Below are 25,157 nucleotides of genomic sequence, written 5' to 3'. Positions count from 1 at the left end.
TGGGTACATTGGTTTGTGGTATCGAGCTACAACAGTAGTAATGCCTACAAAGAGTATCCAGGCAGTCAACATCAGAGCTCCTGTATAAACACACGAAATAGACAATGATTAGTGGTTTGCACTAATCACATTAACCTTAAATCATTATAGAAAACAACCAGACACTATGCAACTTCAAAATTAACAGTAAGTACACAAAACATTTCTTAAAAAATCGCAAAACGCATCAAATTACTACGCAACTTCAACTACGCACTGCGAATAGCACAAAAACTATTTCTGAAAACATCGCAAATACATCCAGGAACTGTCTTTTTTCGTAACAAATACATATATGTGATTGATTAACGCTTAATGCCTGCTTTTGTTTCCTGTTGTTAACTGCACATACATGTTATCGGTGTTCTATATCGGAAATCACTGGTCAATAGGCCCAACGACCTAAACCATTAAAAATGATTCAGGTTTGACTGTATAAATCAAGCACGAAATTAAACATGTTTTGAGACTGTATTACGGCACAGAACGTTGAATCATTGCAACTAAAAGGAAATATATCGACCTAAACAACTAGTAATTTAGAACAGTTCTCTCTAGCCTGGATTATAAAGTGTTATAAGGGTGGTAAGATGATTAAATTATATTTACATCCGATAATAACTAATAAAAATAACTTTGAAAAATATTTCGTTTATAAGCGCATATTTGAAATATCTAAAACGGCATTACATAATAACAAAACTGATTTTTTTGTGTTTGAAGCACAATTTCTTAAATAATTTGCTTAATACAGAGAATTATACAATATCTTGAATCTCAACATGTCAAAAGGAACATATGTTATGCGTATCAATGGAAATAAGAATAAAAAATATACAAGTTTATATTTATTGCTCATTTGAATCAAAATCATTATTTTTATGAGCACGATTTCTTAAATGAAATATCATTAATAGAGAAGCCCGTGTTACTTTTATCTCACCGTGTATTTGGGTAATGAGAGGTAGAGCATTTGCTCGGTGAATTCCAATTACGTCAAATGCGATCTTGTTGATAGACTGTATTGGCAGTTCATCATGTTTGGCGATCACATCAGTACCTTCAATGTAATCAGCACAGTTATATTCAAATTGAAAGAGGTATCATTTTTTTTATAAAAAAAAACACTTTACTTTAATTGCTAAAAAGTTTGAAACGTCGAGGCATTAAACTTATACATAAATAATAATTGATATAGGAAGTGGGACGACTGGATTGTCCATCGTCAGTATAATGTAGCCAGGTAGGAAGTGCTGTTTGATGTAATCATTACAATGTAAATAGCTTGTCGTTACATGTAAGTCTTATTTTGTTATTATTTAAATGCTTATAATTTATTGTGCTAGGCTTCGTGGATATTAGCGCGCGTACTAAATCAAATTTTTCAACATAACAAATGGGAATATTAACAAATCTATAACATTCACTTGGTCAATGTTTATCCTTGAACTCAGCTCGACACATGTGAATATTTTTGATAAAATTTATTAGAATATTGATAAAATCCAATGGATAAATATAAACATCCATGTTCTAAAGCTAAATGTCTATTTGACGCTACCTTCGTAAAGTCGTCCATATGCCAGCATCACGTGATATGGATTATGCAAATCGTACGTCGCAAGACTTTCGTTGACTGTCGTGACATTCACAATAATAGGTATCGTGAAGGAACAATATAAACTTCCATCTCGATACTCAGTGGCCATATCAGTTACTCGTCCTCTCTGGTAAGGAATAAAAACATTTATTACATTTTTCTTATTGAAATATAAGGTTTTCTCGCACCTCGGACAGGGAAATCTCACATGATACCCAGTGCTAGATTTTTCTATCTCGTCCGATCTGTCTGGTACCTTTACGCGATTTTTGGCGGAATTTTACACCATTCATGTAACAGTCCGCGCATGTGACGTCATACTCTCGAATCGATGACGTCACACGCTTCAGACAATCAATATTATTAGAAATATGTACATTCAGCATTTACCATGCATTTTTTGGTTGTTGTTTTTAATGATTAAAATAGTATGTACCGATTGATCAGCCTTTTTCTTTGATATAACCGAACTATAGTTTTACGCGGAATGACTAAATTCGAATCGCAGATGAAATGGTCAATCGGCTTTGAACCAGGAGGCCCAAGACGGGATAATTTTACTCTGAATGCGTTTATGGATGGTTTTATTATATCTTAGAGGTGCGAGAAAAAAAATCTATTACCTTTAAGTGATCAAGATCGGGTTATCTCAGTCTTGGGCTAAGATTTTGTAACATCCCAACCTCGGCTAACGCCTCGGTTGGGATTATGTTACAAAATCTTAGCCCTCGACTGAGATAACCCGATCTCGATCACTTACAGGTAACAGATTTTATTATTATGGTGAAAATAAAAGTGATATTTCCACTTACGTGAAATATCACTTTTGATATTTTCACTCGCTTTTTGACCAATCGGAATGCAGCATTGATAGTGAAAACATCATTTTGATTGTTACGTCATTACTTTGTGCACAAAAATGACGCCATATCTTTGTGTAAGAATATGATGTTTTGCTCACGAAAATACGACGTTATAATCGCAAGGGCAAATAAGTACAGTACAATGGCGGAATAACTTTAACGGAACTCGTAGTGATGGTCTTCTGTAAATGGAAGCGAGAAAACAAATGTCTTATAGAATATTTCTTGTTTCTTGATTAATGTCAGTAATACTTCATCTAGTGAGTTAAATAATTGTACTAAAATTTTAGTAATTACATGTAAGACGAATCTTAGAATAATGTATAAAAGTTTTCTAGATTTCTGTTTATATGTCTTTCAATATCTGTTCTCCTTCCAAACAATTTCACAAAGGACAAAATTATTATATATACATGTATATACTTTTGTGAGCATGTTATTGTAGCGATTCAGCGGACACAAACAAACTTGATTCGTTTCTCACTTTTTACTGAAGGGAATATCACGAATTTTTTGACCCATGATAATAAAGGACTGTATGGTTATTAAAGTTAACCTTACTCGAATACTTAGATTTTTCGGAGCTTTACTATGATTCATCTAACTTCCGAAGATTTGGCCTTATATGTATCACGTGATGAAGTTTAGAATTTTCATAATTATTCGCTATTTCGAAACTAGTATTTTAATTGGCTTAAAAATAATTTTATTAACTCATATTAAAAATTGAAGTCGAAATTCTGTACGAAGCTTCTGATTGCCTGATATAACGGTGAACTGATTTCAGAAGATAGTCCCCAAATTAATTTTGAAGAATTTATTTATAGTAGATTGAATCTTAAGGACTGATGTGAATATATTTTAGGGTAATAACTGTTAACTGAATAACTGGTATTGAAGTACGAGGCAGTGTACTCACATCATAAATACCTTCGCGGTTTACACTCATATCATTTTGCGAATCATATAACAATAACCATTATATAATCCTTTAACATCCTTTTCACAAACATTATTATCCACCTACCTTAGATTGTCGGTAGTTCAGCTGCATTATGTTTATTCCATATTGAAATGTAGATTTCCCATTTGCATGCGTACATGTTATAGTGAGGTCGTCACCCTGTAAGACAATGTAATGCTCTTATCAAAATTAGCGAGATATCCAAATATTGGAAAACATTGTTATGTGTGAGTTCAATTGTCATCTTACATATTTAAACAGTAAGATTTATTATAACTCATCGAATACATTATGTATAATAAAACATTGAACATTATTTTTGTAAAAAAATGTTTTGTTTCATAACAAATGTGATATCTTTTATTTACTCAACGTACCAAAATCGTTTTGAAGATGATTTCCCTATATTCTGTAATTTTGGACACAGATAAACAAAATGCTACCATGTATATGCTACATGCATATGCAACGTGAATATCGCGAAAGTGATGCGGTACCAGCAATAGTCGTGTTCAATTCGAGTATTTGACAACATATCGTGTATGTCGACCATGATTCCACTTTTAAAAAAAATCTAACTGGCTACAATTTTGTTAGAAACACTTCGGTTTTTTTAAAATAAAACCGGAAGCGACGGTGATTGGCTGCCGTTTGCTCAACCAAATGTGTAGACGGCGGCCATTACAAATGTGTGAAATAGAGGGGTCTCGGAAGTATTTCATTGTGCAGAGTTGTTTGATTTAATAAATGGGATGTAACATGGGGGCAGTGGGGTACATAAGATTCCAATGAATAGGTATGTGTACGTTTTCCCGGCATTGGAGGACAAAATATTAGAAATATGCCGCTGACGTAGCGTAGGTCAAATCTGTCCTACGATTTCACATTTTCAAGAGGTACTTCGAGCTAACTATATATTAACAAAAAATTTAAAAAAAAACAACCTAATAATAAAGACAGGTTTAGCGGACTACATAATATGCTGCTTTAATACATAGATGTGGAGACAATTGATATTATATCTAGTGGATATATTATACGAATTACCATAAGTCGATCGTGCGAAAACCCGATGGAAACATAAGCGCTCTCCGATGTTCTAGCCCACATATTAAAATGGATATGTTCAGAATACATCTCGAACGTAACACCCGTATCACATTCCAGGCCAAAACAGAAGCCCGGGTACAGCATACATCCGGATTCTGATCCACATCCATCCAAATCAAGGTCAATGGGTCTTTTAGCAATCTGAAAATTACAATCAAACTATCATAATAACTTTAATTTATTTGGTTAATGCGCTGTGTTTGTCAACAAACCCGGAAATAAACATTAGAAAAATAAAGGTTTTTCTAATATCCTCGATACAAAATACATTACAGGGTTATTTGTACACCTTGCTCTAGGACCCAATATCATGAAACTATGTAGTCTAATACTATTCTAAGTTTTGACTTAGCCAATTACAGATGAAGACACAAAACATTATGCAATTTTCGATTGGTTGGTATATCCTGAGGCCTAACCTTTTTATTCTGCCAATTCTAATCTTTATTTGCATATTACAGTGTTTTCTGTCCTTGTGGTTAAGTAGTACCGTAATTGTTGCGTCTTGAATTTGTGAGCATAACGCCATATTTTCAGAGAAGATGACTTAATTGTTGCTCATAAAGTAATGACTTCACAATAGATACCTACTCCCAAGAGAAATAATGTTATATACAAAAACAGAATACATTCTTGTGTTGTGTAAATACCATCTATATGATCACTATAATTTTACGTGTAAGTATGTTTTGATATCGGTATCTGTTATGTTCGTTAACAGAATACAGTTCTCTTATAGCTGCGTGATTTATGTTATACGCATGATGATTTATATAAAATAAAGATTTATAAATAGTATACCTCGGGATCCTGTGTCTGTACAGAGGGTGCTTGTTCTGGTGCAACATCAGTCTCAACATTTATCCAAAATACATTAAATGATTCCATGAAAGTCGCACTAAAATGGAAATTGATAGTCAGATTGATTGGTTTACGAATGCACAAATAGCTAATACGATTAACTGTTCATATTTTTTCCTTTTTAGATATGTTCGTGTTATAAGTAATTTGAGCTTACTTGATAGAACATTAGGCTAGTGTTCGGAGGTCCCGGATTCGAGCCCCGGTCTGGCCACTTCATTTTCTACAATTCTGTTACATGCATACATCAGTTCACGATTAATCAGGGACATAGCGAAATGGAGTATTTCAGTATCATAATAAAGGATTTATACACTGTAAGCTATGTACTTACGCAATAGCTGACAAACTTGTTTTGCTGTTATACATAGAAGAAACCCAAGTGTGGTCAATTTGTGCCCAGACAGAATGCAACAAGTCAACTCAACCAATACAACTTGAACCAATAGAGAAGACAAACACTATTGCTTTCTATAATTACACGAACTATTTTATTAAAGAGACAATTCACTCAGGCAAATTCTTTTACATAACCAATAAGCAAACTATAGCATAAATGTATTGTTCTACATTCTTATGAAACATATAACGTAAAACATTGACAAATTCCACAACATTGTTAATATTTTAATTAACATTGTTGAAATATCAAATCGTTGATCAATACGATTAAGCAGGTACAATATTAACTCTGTACCCATACCCGAGCCAAAGTCACGCACGTTAAACAAATGAACTACATAACCACTGAGAAGGTGATAAAATGATTTTTAGGCAAGACAATTCACCTAATAAGGTAAACACACTACTGTCAGAGCGATTTGAGCAGTTCTAGCCAAAAGTTGCATTACTTTACGAGCAAGGGACAGGGTTCGGCATACAAGAAGTTCGACCACAGTGTGTAATGGCGGACAGCGAGCAAGTTTGAATATTTCACACACGTGTCACCACCATAGGCGTTTCAGGCATATCACAGTAACACTGACTGATGTAATTTCCATTAGAAGTTGTTTTATCTGATATATATACAAATTTAATGTTCTCTTAGACTGAATTGTCCCTTTAAAGACCTGCTACGGCCATTTATTAACACCAGTAACGTCTATAATTTTCGCCATAGTAGATTGTTAAATATTCCAGAGAACTCAATTATACAACAATAGTTCTTTTTCCCTTTTTAATGTCAGAATGGAACTCTCCATCTTGCCCGTTTCCTTCTATGTCATATATACGTGCATTAAAAGGAAATTCTGTATTTTCATATTACTTAGTTATCTGCCCTTGCGGGTAGATATTGATAGTGACGTCATGTGTTTGCGAACGTAACGTCATACTTTTCGAAGAAAACCACGTGGATTGCGCTCATTAAATAATGACGTAACAATCAATACCTGCCCGCAACGGAGCTAACTCTGTAATATGCAGACGGAATACCCACAATCTGATATTATACATGTAATTATAGACAGTTTCCACTACATTTGGCGGAATTCAAATTTTCTGGCATGTGACAAATAGATACAAAAAATTATCACATAATGCCAATAAAGTTTCACTTATAATATAAACTCTTTTTTGAGCTCTCATTTAAGTGAAAGTCCTGGCTGCCTTTGTGATTTTCCAAAAGAAAATTACTATCATTATTTCCTTTATTACCCGCATTATAATAACCAAAAACTAGGTAATGCAATTCTATTGTTACACTAGATATAAACATTCCTCATTCTATCGACACTTTCCTCTATACAAAAAAATGTATATATAATAGCCAATTCAAATGATACATTACTGAAAATTGTACAGGAATGCACTAGACATACATGTACCAGACGCTTTACATAAGATGTCATTGGCAGTGATAGCACTTTAGAATTTTATTCATTAAGATATTGTAAACATTTGTTATATGTATTGAAAAATATAGTGAACATTTGTCTGACAACATGATTTATGAGACACTCCTGAATGGTTTGATAATTTTCATCAATGCTAACTACTTATACTTTTTAGCGGTGAGTTTTATGTATTGTACAGTTTTTCATGTAGTTACCGGGAGAGGGCTATAATAAAGGCATTGCCTTTTGCCAAATCGCAATTGAAATTATCCTGAAATAAAAATAAAATAAAAAATGTGACTATCTCAGAGAAAAATTGGAGGCAGGTCGCCGTAAAGCATCTGAACCAATTACAGGCCTGCAAAGATTTCCTTTGAAAACTACAGAGAGAGCAACGCCCAACATCAAAGTGACACGTCCAACAACAGTGTACCGTTATACGGTTCTTGTGGTGTACTTCAAAGGACTAAATTACCTGTTCTGTTCTATTGTCTCCGCTTTTAGTATGAGATAGGCCTGGGGTGTAGAAATCATAAGTGATCGGAATGCTTCTACCCTTATCTGGACACGGACCTCACCATATCGGGGGAATATATCTCACAGACAAACTGCGCTTACACCACTGTGCCGCATCCACGTCCTAACATAGGACGTTTCAATTTCGAAGAAATGGCCTGCTCAATATCCTGACATGATGACAAGAACAAACCATTTTAAAATAAACATACCGAAACGTAATAGGTCCAATGTCTTCTCCTGGAGCGATCCAAGTCACCTCTATATTGGTTACTGGTTTGTTATCTGAATGGGTTATGTAATTCTGAAACATAGAAAGCATGAAAAGTTTGCACTGTATTAATGATATTACAATATTAGTGGTATTAGTGGTGAATATTCTGGAATAGGAGCAATCATAGAAAGACTTGTAGCATTGTATTATTGATATTACAATGATAGTGGTGAATATTTTGTGAGAAAAAGACGATTGAAACCATATTTACATGTGTATTGTATATAACAGACAAACATTATCTTTTTTTGATTATTTTTGATTCAATATATTGATCAATCAACTGATTTTCTGAAATATTTCCTAAACACAATGGCATATTCAAACTACACCTGGAGGGCATTAAAAAACCTTAAGTTGCAAACGGGGTATTCTATGTGCGATAATAAATGAGCCTGGTGCTTAAAAAATTTACGTTTTTTGTATGTTAAATAAAGGAAACAAAATGCTTGAGACCAAAAAAATAATATGTCTGTTTAGGGTAACTATCATCAATACAGTAAATAAATATATAATAATTACACACAATCATACATACTTCCTCACCAACATTTTCAATTCTGTGATCATTACTAATTCAATTTACTCACTGTGACATTCTCTCTCTCAATCATACTGGGTTTAAGATAAAAACAAACAAAAAACGAAAAAAATAGAAGATATATTTATAAAACTTGAAAAATATTTGGAAAAATATGGAAAGAAAAAATAAATGAAGAGTTGTGTTTATATATATATATATATATAATATAGTACATGTAGATCTATATATTATGAGGACAAGCTTAAGGATATATACAAAAAGAGCATCCATTCCAAGACACATGCATACACTCACATAAACTTTCATCATCACACACACCAACCACACATAAACCGTGATTACTGTGTGTGGGTGTATGCGCTTGAGGCAGAGAATATGTGTGAGAGTACAATGATACATGTACATTTGAGTATTAGAAATGTGTTTTTCATTAGATATTTACCAAGTCATTTGAGTAAAATATATAAGCTATTTCAAGATAAATCATTATAATCTTTTTATTACTGGATAACTGATTTTGTAAGTTGTGATTGAAAATACATTGCCTGTTCAAATACGTATTTTAAACTAGTACAACAACACACTTGATATTAATATTGTGCTATTTATAACAATTATAAAATTCAATTCTAAAATTTTCCCTTAAAATGAAATATTTGTGTGTACATTCTTGCACGAATGTGGGTGTGTGTAAGGGTGAGTGTGTGGGTGGGAGTGTGTGGGTGTGACGATGTGTGGGTGTGTGTGTGTGTGTTTTTATGTGTGCTCGCGAGTGATATGTGATTGTGAATACATATATATGTGTACCTATATATTGTTTTATGTGACTGTGTACATTGTGTTGTAATGTAATTATGCAAAAAGAAAAAAAAAAGAAAAAAAATTATTAAAAAAAAACACACATAAACACAGAGAAGACGCAGAAGGAAAACCGACCATTTGTTTGCCAATGTAACCTTTAACAGACATATATTTTTTGGCCTGATGCTTAAAACTTTTACGTTTATGTATGTTAAATAAAGGAAACAAAAAGTAGGTTGTTCTGAGTTCTACAAGTAAGATAACGTTTTATCTCGTTCATACACGCGTAATACTGGCTTGTCTGGGGCAATACACACTCATGTTGCTGTATTGAATGGAATGCAATCAAGCCTCTTGACGTCACATTTGACGCAAAATTTCAATGTAACGTTGAGGTATAAGAGAAAAATACCCATGAATACGCGGATTTAAGGAAATTGATATTTTACCCTCGAGATCATAAAATGTTGTAAAACTCTCGGCAAGCCTCGGGTTTTACAACATGTTGTGACTTTATTGCATGGTAGCCATGCAACACAGCTTCAAACGACACGAGTGTATTGTCCTTATTCTGATAACTCCGACAATATCTGCATTGACAATTAAAAAATATTGAAGAACCTTATATTCCTAAGTACAAATCGTGGCGAGTTTACCTATATTAATGGTATCACCTCTTCTTGTACACGACTCCTTTACTATTCTTCTAAATCTATTGGTTTGGTTTGGTTTTGGTTTCTTTAGTTTAACGTCCTATTAAGAGCCAGGGCCATGTAAGGACGTGCCAGGTTTGGTGGTGGAGAAAAACCCAGAGTACCCGAAGAAAACCAACCGACTGACAGAGTTGAAGGGTTTGTGGTTATATGTCAGGACATGTTAACAACTCGGCCACCTCGGCCCCACTCGGTACTACACAGGCAATATTCCTTCACATAAATTTCGTATTATTTTTTGTCACGTTAAATTCCCATGATTTTTTTTCACGTAAAATTCACGTGAAAAAGATCACATGAAGATCGCTTTCTTGTACCGATGCACTTGACGAAATTTTGCCTGTGTAACACTTTAAAGTAATTGTAAGTTAGTTCATTTTGGTTGTAAACATAATACCAGGATAGTGCACAATTACCATTTTGGTTTATAGCGATATATGTATAGGCAAACAAAGAAACTAAATACATGTATTCATATCTGAATTTAAATAATTAAATCCCATTCACGGATGTATTCTGAGTACCTTAGAGTTTCCAGAGCAGCTCCCTGTTTTCGTTCTGTTGTCAGGGTACACCAGAAAACTCCCGACAATGTCATCAGTACCAGCAAGCTGAGCGTTCATTATTACGCCGATAAATGGACGCTCGTCATACGACGTAAGTGTTACTGAAAAATAAGGAAAATATAATTACTTACACATTATATACGAAGAATAATACACTTGGACAACCAAGTATTTGTATTTGTTTCCAGAATCGTCAAATGATTACATTTTCATGGAATAATAATCTTTTGAATTGTCCTTTTCCACATTTTAAAATTGATCTAGCCATACACATTGCAAAATAAACAATCATTACATTATGAATTTTTGATTATGTCATAAAAAGGAAAACATTATTTACAATATTCTAAAACTTTGTGAATGTTTTAAGACATTTATATTTCTCTCAGAGTTCTGACACAACATCTAGTTGTGTATTTAATTGACGGTTCACATGCTGTCCACCAAACAGTACATTTTTATATACGTGACCTTGTAGTGTTAATTGTGCTTGCTACAACATTTTCTCCTATGTGAAATAGGTACACGTGTGTGCACGTGACATGGCTACATACCACTTGGCGGTTAGTAAATACCACATAAAAGCAATCGGATAGATTCTATAATGATAAAAAAGATAAAAGACTCCTTCAATAACTGTACTATATTCAGATATATTTACATCATGTTTTACAATATAACAAGTTCAAGCTTTATCCTAAAACCATGCCAGGTACATGACTACTGTAATTTTACCTTGTTATATATATCATGAGGTAAATCTACAAAACTAGGTTATTTTACATGGGCAATATAGAGACATGTTCCATTTAGTGGCATATGGTTATTGCACATTTTTCATCTTTAATTTACATAACTTTACAATATAATGTAATTTCCATAATTACCACCAATTGTACATGTAGTAATAGACTCATCCTGTAGATATAAGGATTTCAAATTAATTCTCATTGTAAACCTGGTAATTGAAAGGTGAAGAATTTAGCTACGTATAATACAACATTTAACTGGTATGCAGACGATACATGGCATACTTCGTGGTGGCACATGTTGGCGGACATAGACAATAACGTTTTCACCTTAAATATATATGCACATTATTCTTAATCATAGTGTTGTGTCATTATGAATTCGCTGAAAGCGAATAACATAGACTCCTTTCAAGAACATACGAATTTTTTCTTTGTATTGGCCAATTGTTCGATTGCGGTTCATATGCTATTATTTTAAATTTTCCATGGCGGATTAACACCATATAATTAATTTTTCTTTGTTTTCATACCAAATCTGGCTTTCTGATTGGCCAATATTTTTTTTGCATACCACTATGAAAAAAAAATACGAGAATGGCGCGAAACCCCGACGTTAACGTGACGTCACAATAGAGACATTGACGTTGCGTATTGATTCGGAAAAAAAATCCCTTGAAAAACCACTATAATGTTACATTTAAACATACTTCATTTTATCAAATAGAGTATAAAATTAATTATAAGTATTGATGTCACTATTTTTTAAAGTTATCGGGTTATGAAAAAAAAATTGTTTGCAAACTTTTGTGAGAATCCGCTACGCGAATTCACACAGTTTGCAAACAATTTTTTTTCATACCCCGATAAAATTAAAAAATTGTGACATCAATGCTTAAATGAACCGAAACAAAGGTTACCAAATGTGCATGTTAATTAAAGGAAATGTGTTGGCCATGAACCACCCCGTAGAATTCAACGTTTGTGCTATGAAGTTCACAAATGAATATTGACTTGGTGTTCCTAAAACAAATACCCAGTTGATATGCTATATATCATTTGTCACATGACCAGGTATCAGTCAATGACAATAGTGGAAAATCAGAGCATGTCTAATTTTAGTTTTCAGGTCACCTGAGTATAGGTTATAACGGCCTTTTATCCGTCGACGAGCTTCATGCGTAGTTCGTTGTCAAATATGATTATTAGTAAACTGTTACAGGTAGTTCTAAGATATGATTTTGTAACACAGTTGAGACCTAGCCGCGATATACCGTTCGGCTAGAGAGAACTTCTCTTTAGCTCGCTCGATCGGTTGAGCGTGAGACTAGTAACCAAGAGGTCCCGAGTTCGATCCCTTGTACATGTAAGAAAAAGTTTATGTTTATATCAAAGCATGCGCTCGGTTACATTAGCTCCCACGTAGGAACTCGAGGAAATACTCAGCCATGCCACACAAGCATCGTTTTTAACCCTGGAAACCCGAGGACGATTTCATTCCTTGATGACGAGTATGTAACCCTGATGAATGATAGCCACAATATACCGCTGGGCTAGAGAGAATTCCCGAGTTCGATCTCAGGCAGTGGCAGTAATTATGTTTATATGAAATCATGCGCTATGTTACATCTTAAACTAGTGAATGTTATACGATATTTATATTTCATTTAGAGTTCTGGCACAACATCTTGTTGTGTATCTAATTGACGGTTTGCCAGCTGTCAATCATACAGCGCGTGACTTTGTACTGTTAATTGGTGCTACGCCATTTACTCCGACATTAAAAGGTACACATGCGTACCCATGGCATAGCTACATACGCTTGGCGATTAGTCAATACAACACAAAAGCAATCGGTTAGATTATATAGTGATCAAAAGATAAAAGTCTCCTTCAATATTGTCCTATGCCTATTTTACTATGTATGATTCTCAAAAGCACACAGCAAGATAAAGCTATATCCTCAAATTATGTCAATTGCATGACCATTTAATTTTCACCCTGTTTCACATATTATTGAACCTAAAAAATAAGGTTATTTGACATTGACATTTGAGACTTGTTCTTTTTAATGACATGTCACGAAATTGTACATGCACATATAGGGTTAAACTTGTAGACGAAATAGATATGTAGATTTCAAATTAAAGCTCATTGTGAACCTGACGGTTGAAAAGTGCAGAATTTAGCTACGGATAATTCAGCCGTAGTCTGGTATGCAGATGATGCATACCATAATGGTTGCACATATTAGCGGACATATACAATAACGTCGGCTTTAGCACCTTAGATATGCACATCATTCTGAATTAAAGTGCTGTGCCATCATGAATTGGATAAAAGCAAACAGCAGTATCAAGAACACACGAAATATTTTTTGTCGGTCAATTGTTGGATAACCTAATGATACCTACTTGCACGAGACGTTTACTCCAGCAATTCCCATTTATTGTGCGTTATATATCAATTATAGACCTTTAGTGTTTTGTGGTCCATATGATGTAACACCGAGGTCATTATTTTAAATTATACCATGGCGGAATAACACCATATGGACCGAAACAAAGGTCAATAGTTTTTATATTAGATACATTGTAACATTAAGTACTGTACATGCTTATTACATGAAAAGCGTTGGCATATTGGACGCCACACTAAAGATGAAAAGAAACAACGAGTCGATTTGAAATACATCGAACTTCACGTGACCATGTTTTAGCCAATGAGAATAGTGGGAAACGAGAGCATATCTAATATTAGTTTTCAGGTTACCTGACCATAAGTTTTAATGAACAATTACAGCCTTTGTCCGTCGTCGTTGCACATTGTCAAGCCAATAACTTGAGCAGACAATGACTTATTTTCAATGAGACTATATAATATATAACATCTTTAATGTAAATTTAAAAAGTAAATTATTTGTCAGTAAGTTATGAAAAGTTTAACACAACAGTCCTAATGACAACTTTGTATCATGTCACGATCAAGTGACCGTAAAGGCTTAGAAATGGAAAACATATTAAAGCATCATAAATATGCTAATTACATAATTGGACCTCACGATTATATATCATTTCTTTACATTTTTTTTCTTTTTTGAAGTTATATTTGTACCATTACGTGGCAAACGGTTTGACATGTTATTTTTTTTTCTTTTGTAATCTATTGAAAGCCACCAATTTTGATGAATTAATCTGTAAAGATCGTTCGAATGGACCTACAAATAGGTGTGATGCATTATAAACATTAGTTACAACACAGAATATGTACACTGCAATATTTTATGCCTTATGTATGTTAAGATGGAAGGATATCGGCATAAATCACTTTACAATTATGAACAATACTGTAAAAATGTGAATTGAAATTGAATACCACAACAACCGTATGTTTCCATTTTACGGTACTGTGGATGTAAACACGATAATGTTTGGCAGTGCTATCAAAAACCATTTTCAGCTCTTATTTGTACTTTTAAAATTGAATCCTATGCATACTAATTAGTGAATTGTTGGTAATTTTGGTGTTGAATAAGAATATTAAAGGCTCTTTTTTATTCGTTAGTATAAACATACGGCACATATAACTGTACAAGTAATAAAATATATATAGATATCATATTTTTTATTGTTGTGAGTAAAACCATTTTAACAAAATGTTACAAAGGATTGTGAAAAGTCCAACTTTCCGTTTTACTTCCATGGCCAGTACCTTAAACTCATTATCGCAGTAAGTATTTTAATGTTTATCGTCATATTAGTAATAATAACTTTGTTTTACTTTTACTTTTTATACAGTATTCAACCTTCTCTAATAGTGTTGGGTATAGCACACATTTAGTCAGTTTCTTATTATAACCTAATTCACTGAGGACTTGTATTGTTTAGAAGGTATTTCTGACTATGCTTCCACTAGGAACCATGGCTTACATATTGCCGCTTGCCTGTAACATCTTTATTGCTGACATTGAATTTTCATATATGTCAATCAATTAATGAGAATTATTTCGCAACCATTTTGGTACATGTTTAAATTTCCATGTTAACTGTACATGAAAGAATGTACGATTTGTAAGAGATGAATATTCTTACGGCAACTCTGTGTTTCATTTTAATGCCACAAAACGCTTTATCAAAGTACATATAAGAATAGACAAGAAAAGTTATTGACGAAGATCGTCTCATTAGCAAGTAAGAGTGGTCATTCAAAACCTTGTTTGATAAAATATAATATAATCTATTTCAGCTTAATGGTTTCATTCACATTGACACAAATTTCTAAATATAAAAGATGGTTTAATGTAGGTATACATCTGACCACTGGGTATATCAATACTGACCGTTTATATGCTGTGATGGTCGGAATGAAGCTTCTCCAACATGGATGAAAAACGGTGACTGTGAGCTCTGCTGCGTTGCTGTATCATGTACGGGAAACATGGAGAGACAGAAAAATGGCGACACTCCATCGGAACGACACTCCACTGTGAAAGGGAACACGATATAAACAATTGTTGAAGCATTGTGCAATCTGATTGAAATACATATCCTTATAACCACTTCGTTCAATACAGGATCTGACAACATCCCAATAGGGTCATGTTCGAATGACCTTTATTCCACGTGTATATGTACGAAAATGTACTTCAAATCAAATTTATTTTCTACACATAAATTGACAACGCCATTTGCCCCAATATACATAAACGAATACATTTGTTTTGCTCTTTGGGCGAGATGACTACATTCACGGAAATCATTTTGACAGTTTTTTTCCAAATTCTTTCGTCCCATGAAATTCACTGTCAAGATTTTACAGGCAGCAAATTGTTTCGCCACTTCCAAAGGTCACCTAGACATGACCCTTAATGGTGTTTTTACAAACTGCACAATAGAACTTGTCTAAGCCGGATGTTACGGGACTAGTAACTGGCGAAACTGTTAACGACAGACGGCAAATTTCAGAGCAACGATTCTGTTCCATTTACCATAGTTTTCAAAATGCACTTAATGTGGTAGATATCAATTTATATTATCTGTCTTAAATGTTTTCAGTGCATAACATTATCTGAGCAAATGCGATAATCATAGTTTTACGTACCGAAATATTTCAATCATTCCGCAAATATTCTTAGCGGAAATAGAAAATATGCAGGTTGTCTTATACCATGCGTTGAATAAGTCACGCAAACGTATTAACAAATCTAACTTCATTAAAAATTTAACATTTATTATTTCAATTTGCCTGTTGTAAAATCAATAAACATGTATCTAAAAGGTTAAACTGTTGTTATCCCATAGTTGTACCTCAAAACCAAAGATTTACAAAGAATATGTATGTCAGATTCATTGTATTCAGGAGAATATGTGGGCTCTGACTTAGATACTTTACACATCAAAGTTGAACATGTAATGATCTTTATTTCATATGTTTATTTTTACGCATCCTCGATACTCCAGGGGTTCCGATCACTTACGATCTCTACACCTCTGGAATATCTCATAGTGAAATTGAAGGCAGCTCAGCTGAAAACATTTGACCAATCACATGCCAGCAAAGATTTCCTTTGAAGACTACAGAGACTCAGTCAACCACAGTGTACCGTTATACGGTTCTTCTGATGTACATCAAATGACTAAATTACCTGTTCCAATCTGTTGCCTCAAATTTTACTATGAGATAGTCCAGGGGTGAAGAGATCGTAAGTGATCGGAACCCCTGGAATATCGAGGATGATTTTTACATGATCGGAACTAAATGATATTTTACGATTAAATAAAGGACAGCCTCCCTGAATGAAATTTCCATCTATTTGTTAAGAATAGAAAACCACTGACAAATATGAAATGACATCTTCTTAACCACATTTGTAAAGTAACTCCAGATAAAGTGATTATCAGATATGTTTCATATTCTGATATGCGGAACCAGTGGTTAGATGGTACATTTTTATCTTGTGCTCTAAGTCAGGGTCTTCTAGGTAAAGTGAATGGTAGATCGTATAAAGGATTATAACTGCAAATTATACACAGTACTCTTTGGTTTACGGTTGACTTACTTTAAAACTTTGTCCTTACGTGATTGAGATTACGACACCTGGACTTATAACACTGTATCGTCGGGGTTGGACTAACTTTAATACTAAATGATTAATTAATTAATGAATTAATTGTATCGTGATACGCCACACGGTACACTTATGATTGACATATGTGTCACTGTAAACTAGTTTTCTTTTGCGGAGAATTAATTTCACGTTTTTTTCATTTCACAACAAGTTCAGGAAGATTCGCGGATTGAAATATCATAAGTTGATGTTAATGTTCATACGAAGTGATAAAATTTCGCGAATTTTGCACTCGAAAAAAAGTTGTTGACAGTAATATACATTCGATGAAATATTCGTACAAAAAAAATCCACCAGGAACTTCTGTATATGCAAGAAACAAAGAGCTGTATGACTCACCTTGATATAACAATGATTATAAACTTTAATTTCCTCGATGAAGTTTACAGATATACATAAATATGATAAATTATAAATTTCATTTGCATCTTTTATATTTTTAGTGTATCATTTGTATTATCTTGTATGTATATACGATCCTACTAATACAAAAAAAAAACTCTGGACAAATTTTACAAACAATAGCAATCTCTTGTACATAAGTCACTCACATATTACTTTGCTTTAGACAAACTTTGTCCGACAATGTTAAAACTTCATTAATCAAAAGAGTCGAATTCAAATTCAAACTTCTTTTAATGATTTTTATTTTAAGACGGAGTAGCTTAGAGACATAGATCAAAATCAAAACTATCAATTACTACACTATATTTGTAATTGATGGTGACATGCCCTGTGCTAGTTTAAGGGCCTACGTGTTTCGTCGAATCTGCCCACTCCTTTACTCTACCCCCCCCCCCCCCCCCCCCTAATGCGGTCAACGCGCTTGTGTATAAGGTCAATTAAATCTCTGATTTTTGGGTCAGTAGTCAGACACGATATGACCTAGGGCTACCGAGCACTCACCTTAATATCAGACCCTATTAATTAGTACTTTTGAGGTACATTCCATTTTTTGTTTGTGAAATATATTTTAAATGGTTATGGACCTGTTTAGCATATGCAAAACAAATAAACCCATAAAGTCACATTTAAATTTCATTTCTTTGTTCACAGGATTTAACCGCATTCAATGAAGTAAAGATACAACGGTTTTATGATCTGTAACCACTTACCATAGAAACATATTCGTATCTTAACCATTTTATTATTAATGGTTTTAATCGTTATTTCGTTATATTATTATTATAATGCAAATATTGATACGAAATTAAAAAGCAGACGCACTTAAGAACACTAATGGTTGCTTCAGTACTGTGTCACAGTGTATGATTGACTTTGTCGCAGGTAACATACTTTCAGTAGGATTAAACCCGATGAAAGCGAATGTGAATCTGTATACATTGAACACACTTTTATTATAAAGGTCTTTACACTGTATATTATCCTTAAATGACATGATGTACTCATCAGTTGACAAGCTTTTAGTAAAGATCTCTTAATGAAGGTGTTGAAGTTTGGTCTTACTAACTAACCTAAATATTTACATAGACTTTTCATTTTTAGTGAACTTTATTTCTGTACGAACCGATCACGTTTCCACAATATGCAGGTGTTTCAAAATTTGTCGTCGTTATTGAAACCAATATTTGTTCGGTAAGTTGATATAACTTGATTTTAATTTCATTATAATGTAGAAAATAATACATATATCAATAAATGTTTACAATATATATATTTTTTTACTTAAATTTATGTTAAAAAAACTTTTTGTGTACCATGTGCGTTATGTTCTAGTGCACACATATATATATATCGGTAAATGCCTTTATAACCGAAAATCACTGGGTAATTATTTATGAAACGTTATACAAATATAATGCGTATTATCAAACAATAGATATCATTTGATTGATAGACATTTCAGCAGTGCATTACTGGAGGGTGATAGCAAGCAATAATTAACATCATTGATACCACTATGCAATCTAACCGTTCACTTTTATTGCTGAACGATTAACTTCACCTTTTGTAGAAATGTTTTCGGTAATTTGGAAGTTCCGTTGCTCTGACAGAACCGAATCGACTACACTATTCTGTTTATCAAGTTCATCACCGAATAGCTTTTAGAAACATAAGTCAACTAACGCAGTTTGGAGATGAATTAACATAAATACGTTGAACATCAAACCAGCATGTAAAAGTCCGAATGCATAGATGTGAATTTTTTTTCGTTTTTTTTCTGCTACATTTGTCAGGATTTTCTGCTTCTTTAGCAATGAACTTTCAATTAGTTATTCATGACTTCATGTAAATACTGAAATATATATCACTTTTTTGTTTCTATGAAAAGAAATAATCATGCTTACCTGATTGAAGTAAAAACAAAATGAAGATCACTGAGTGTATCCGGGCCATAATGCGTTGACAATTAGTATAGGTAATAAGTGATCTGTAAGTTTTGTCAATGTAGTATGGGACAGCTCATGAAACCGTGGGTAACAACTGTGTAATGAGATATAAGCTCCACCTCCATACCATCATGATGCTCTTTTATACTGCCCGGGGAATTAGACTGAAAATAATTTCTATGGTGTGTTGTAAAATTGAATGAGATATATATTACGCATGGTTCAAATAGTTCAGAACACCTTTGAGGCCAATGAAAGACATCTTGACTAAAATTAAATATCCAACATTGGACCACTACGTGTCGTAATACAAATTACTTTTCCACTTTAATGATTTTATAAGGCCGATGATAAACCTGTCACCCAATAAAGATTGCTATTTTCTTTATAAAAGAGAAAATATATTAAATATGTACAATACTAAAAATTGCTAGCTATTTAAATATTAATTAGTTTTTTTTATTTACTCATATAATTTTACTTATCATCCAGTGTGCTCAGATCAAGGCGCCCACTGGACTAATCTTGTGTGTGGAAACTTAAAAAAATATGGAACTATTGACCTTTTTATAGTGCTATATCACTGAAGCATGCCACCGAAGATACCAAGCAACACGCCCCATTCAGTCACATTATACTGACAGCGGGCGAACCAGTCGTCTCACTCCCTTTATGGTGAGCAATATCACTTCATACACTATGGTGTTTCTCGGCCGGGGGACAGAATCTAAAGCCTACCTCAGAGAGGCGAGCACATAGCATAGTTACAATGTAGTCTTACATTCGTTACCAAATTGACTACAAACGTCAACACTAGCGCAAGAGGAAAATTAAAGATATACGTGTATAGTTTTGAATTTGAACAATCGTAATGGAAATATAAGTAATAAACTATTACGAGATTGGGCACACAGTTGATATGAAGCCCATCCGTCAGAAAAATAAGTATTCATGGCACCCAAACGGGCGCCATTCTATATATCTTTCTTCTGGATGGGCTTTATATCAACTGTATGTCCAATCTGGTAACAGTTTATTGTCTAAATATCAACCCTTCACTATGTCATAACCAAAAATAGATGGAGTTCAGGAAAGAGAAAACCAAAACTAACCAATCACATGCTTGCAGAGATTTCCTTAGAATATTACAGTTAAAGCGCGCGACGCCCAGCTTTAAAGCAAGACGCAAGACAACTACAAGGTAACGTTATTCGCTTCTATTGAAGTACGTTAAAGACCAAACTACCTGATGATGCACAAGGTCAAATGCATTTAAGGACTTCCCAGATAAATCTTTCTTTTATTTTGAAATAACATATCTTTGTTACCGCAAGAAATATGAAGACATTGTAACTATCGGACATCGGTTTCATAATAGGGATACTTAATGAAAATAAAAACCACTTAATAACATATTTTCTCTACCATCACTTCAAGGGTCGATTTCCGAAAGAGACTGTGCGAAACATTTATTAACTTGTTCACTGGATTCCATCCAATCGGTCAAAAAGTGATGGACACATTTATGGTTAACAAATATACTACCGCGAGATAAAATTCTAGTATTCTATGTATTTTTATATTCTCCATTTACAAATTGCAGAGTTATCTGCACTTGCAAGTAGGTATTGATTGTGACGTCATGTGTTTGCAAGCGTAACGTCACAATTTTGGGGAATACCACGTGAATTCGCTCACAAAATAATGACGTCTCAATGGAAACCTACCCGCAAGCTTACTTTGTAATATGCAAAGACGACAGAGTATACATGTAACTTTGAAATACGCAATGTACATGGTTTAAAATGAATAAACAACAAAGCCATAATATTTTTCTTGAATTTTAATAGCAACAGCACCGTTGTGTGGAATGGGACTAATTTACGTACCACGTGATACCCGATAATGTTTGTGCGAGAGTATCTCCGTCTCAAGTTATGATGGAATGTAACTATTTGTAAATTTCCCGCTGAAATGACGATAGCGCGAAATATCATCTTTTGACGTCATTCCCTTATCAATAGCAACAATAGACTGGTGCACATTCCTTAGTTCTCTAGTCTCCGCTAGGATGCGCCCTGCTCACTAGGGACTGGTAGCGGGTAACTATGATGATTTTTCTGATTCGTCAATCTACATATCCAGTTCGCTGGCATCACTTGTTTTAAACGTGGGAAACCCCTTTACGCATGAAGCGACGGATCTTGACGTTAAGAATAAATTATTTATTTGAAGGATAGATAAACAAAAGTAAATTAGGTTTTAAGTTTTGAAGTTATTTCGTGCTAATTGATTTTAGGGTGCTCATAGGAACGACGTTAATGACGTTAGAAACAATAGTCCCGCACAAACATTATCGGGTACCACGTGGTAGGGGAATTATTCCAATTAATTAACATCGATGACTCTAAACAACGGAACTGTTTTCAGAGGGACATTTTAACATAATGTCTGCTGTTTTATTGACAGTATCATTATCAACAAGAGGCCGAAAGACCCTAACGGTCACCGAGTTTGGATACAGTGAAACAAAGACATTTAAACTCTATATTTTGGCTCATCATGCTCTTGAAGTCAGTCTATGATATCAATTTGATCTTTTAAGGTTTAAGACCATGTTTAAACTATGACGAGTATTTGATTCCGTTATATCTGTTACATTTCCCATGAAAATTGAGCAAATAATTCTCATATATATGTTTTCCCTATACAAACTAAAGTAAATTTGACTCCCTTCACAGGGGAGACCACAAGCCATGAAATGCACAATTTTTGTCTTGAGACCTTTCAATATATGACAACTATTTGATTCTTCCACATATCCGAGTGAAGAAGATTTATGAAACTTAGTCAATTGTACCCCTCTCACTGCCCCATGGGGATGGGGCATATATAATTCACAATTTTGATTTGCCTTACTCTTTAGAAGGTTTGTGCAAATTCCATTCAATTTGCTTTGACAGATTTGGAGAAGAAGTAGAAAATGTAAATTGTGTACGAACACACGACGGCCGACGCTCAGCGACGGACAAAAAGCGATTAGAATAGGTACCGTGAGATCTTCGTCTCAGGTGACCTAATAAGGTGACACCTAATCCAATTTCTAGTTGTAATTTATATAAAAAAACAAAGAAGCTTCATCTATAACCCATGTACAGTAAATATAGATACAGTCGAGGAATATAAACATCTTCGGCACCTGATTACGTTGAAGCATGTTATCATGGGCGCTGTCATCTTTTCCCGAAATTAGTCCAAAATTGTTACTACTAACCTGCGTGTCCCGGAGACAATGTCGAGGTGATCTAGAATTGGTTACGGACAGTCAAGTACCACAGAATTTTGCTCCCAAAGTTTTGTTTGATTTTTTTAAAGCACTGTTTTACGCGACCTACGACACCAACCTACCCTGCAGTTTTCAAACCAAGCGTACACCTTTCCAACAGTGTATATCAATGAATATTGCTTGATTCTCGAGATGTATGTTTTCTGGACATGTGGCCTTGGCACCGATATCTCATTATGACTTATTTTGAATTGACCCGAACATTAGATGTGATTGCGCCCTGGTGTCTTTTATCATATTTGTCTGCTCAATTGTACATTGTGTGCATGTCCAACGATGACAGAATTTCATTCTTCACATTATAACTCTGTACAATGATGACGCATTGTGCTGACATACATATCGTCGTATACCGTTCCATTTGTGCAACCTGAGGTATGTATACCTAACATTGAATGTATATTAGCGATCATTTCTATAGAGTACCCCATACACATATACAATGTAGTTACATAAAATTTCAAACAACTATGTTCTTTTTTAAAAAAATGTTTTATAAAAAGTATATTAACTTTTGTAATATATTTGTATAAAGAAAATGCGTGTGTCTGTGTCATCAGTTAGTGCGACGACAAGTGTCTGTCAGATCATCAGAAATCAGAACATAAGGTAATATACACGTACCTCGTGAAAAACATGACTGAATATTAATTTTCTAAAATTGTGCCTAGTATTGGTAAATATTTTACGGTATATGTATACGGATTGAATTGGGGCAATATAAGCTGTGATGTAGACTACACTGGCTTATGGCAGATCGTATATATATATCTGAGTTATTGATTTGGAGCGTAGTACATAGAGAACGGTGTGACACAGAAATCATGTTTTAAAGAATAATGATTATATTTGTTGCTTGTACTGTACTCCGTCTTTGATATTACCTCCCTTGCCTCCCTTTCGGATAGGTATCCATTGTGACGGTGTTATTTTTGACAGCAACTCACGTCGTTTTCTCTAAATACCTGTAATATGACGTTACCCTCTGAAACACATGACGTCATAAACAATACCTACCACCAAGGGCAGATAACTTTGTAATATGCAAATACGGAATTAAATAGAATCTTACATGGGTCTGTCACGTGGACAGGGATACCTCAAACCGAGTGAAAGATTTTGGCATGTCATCCCGAGGCTTGCCGAGGGTTGACGCCCAAAATCTTTCAAGAGGGTTAAAATATCTCTGTCTACTTGACAGACCCATGATTAATTCTTTTTCTCCCATTCTTTATTGAGAAGAAATATGAAATTCCTGTTTTTTCATCGCGTCATGATCACAGTACGTCGCTATGCGTCAACATTAACGACCTCATCGACAATGCAAGCTGCGGCTACGCCGCATGTATTGATGATTATTTCTTTCTTTGTTTTTATAACAAAGCTCTCTGACTGGTCGATTCTTTGTCTTTATTTAAGCATTGAAATATCACTATTCCCACAAAAGTCAGCAAACAAAATTTATTTCATGCCTCGATGAAGTTGAAATATAGTCACATCAATGCTTATAGTTAATTTTTCATACGCGGATTCACTCATTTTGCAAACATGATTTCTTTCATATCCCAATGAAATTAAAAATAGCAACATGAATACTTAAGTGAAAGGTGGTCATTTCATATGAAGGGAATCGTGTCAAGAAATGGGGGCACTAGATGACAACTAGGTGATGGGTGAAGCGGTGATGAGGCTTTTCATGCCTCACTGTGTACACTGGAAACGTATATCTTATCATCTTATGTACTGTAAAGCGTAAAGGGCTGGTTTGTTTACACGGCATGGTACCAAATCACGGAAAGGAACATAATGACATTTGAGTGGACGGTTTAGTACAAATAGGTGGTTACCTGTGTCAAAGTCTTGAGCTGTCTCCATTTTTTTAGCTTTCCTTTTATGTC

The 25,157-nt window shown here is 34.1% G+C and overlaps 1 protein-coding gene across 1 annotated transcript; it reads right to left on the bottom strand.

The window, feature by feature from the left end:
- Window positions 1-244: 244 nt before the first annotated feature.
- LOC138334430 (ferric-chelate reductase 1-like) lies at window positions 245-25,134 on the bottom strand. Its single transcript, XM_069283095.1, has 9 exons — window positions 25,107-25,134; window positions 15,775-15,918; window positions 10,645-10,787; window positions 8,001-8,092; window positions 5,378-5,474; window positions 4,514-4,717; window positions 1,601-1,766; window positions 983-1,099; window positions 245-255 (listed from the first exon to the last, which is right to left on the bottom strand). Exons 1-9 carry the CDS (start codon window positions 25,132-25,134, stop codon window positions 245-247), a joined length of 1,002 nt encoding a protein of 333 aa, XP_069139196.1.
- Window positions 25,135-25,157: the final 23 nt, after the last annotated feature.

This window comes from Argopecten irradians, chromosome 11, assembly GCF_041381155.1.
Source record: "Argopecten irradians isolate NY chromosome 11, Ai_NY, whole genome shotgun sequence".
NCBI classification, from domain to species: Eukaryota; Metazoa; Mollusca; class Bivalvia; order Pectinida; family Pectinidae; genus Argopecten; species Argopecten irradians.
The sequence above is the reverse complement of the archived record's forward strand: the minus strand, read 5'-3'. Positions and strand labels throughout refer to the sequence as shown.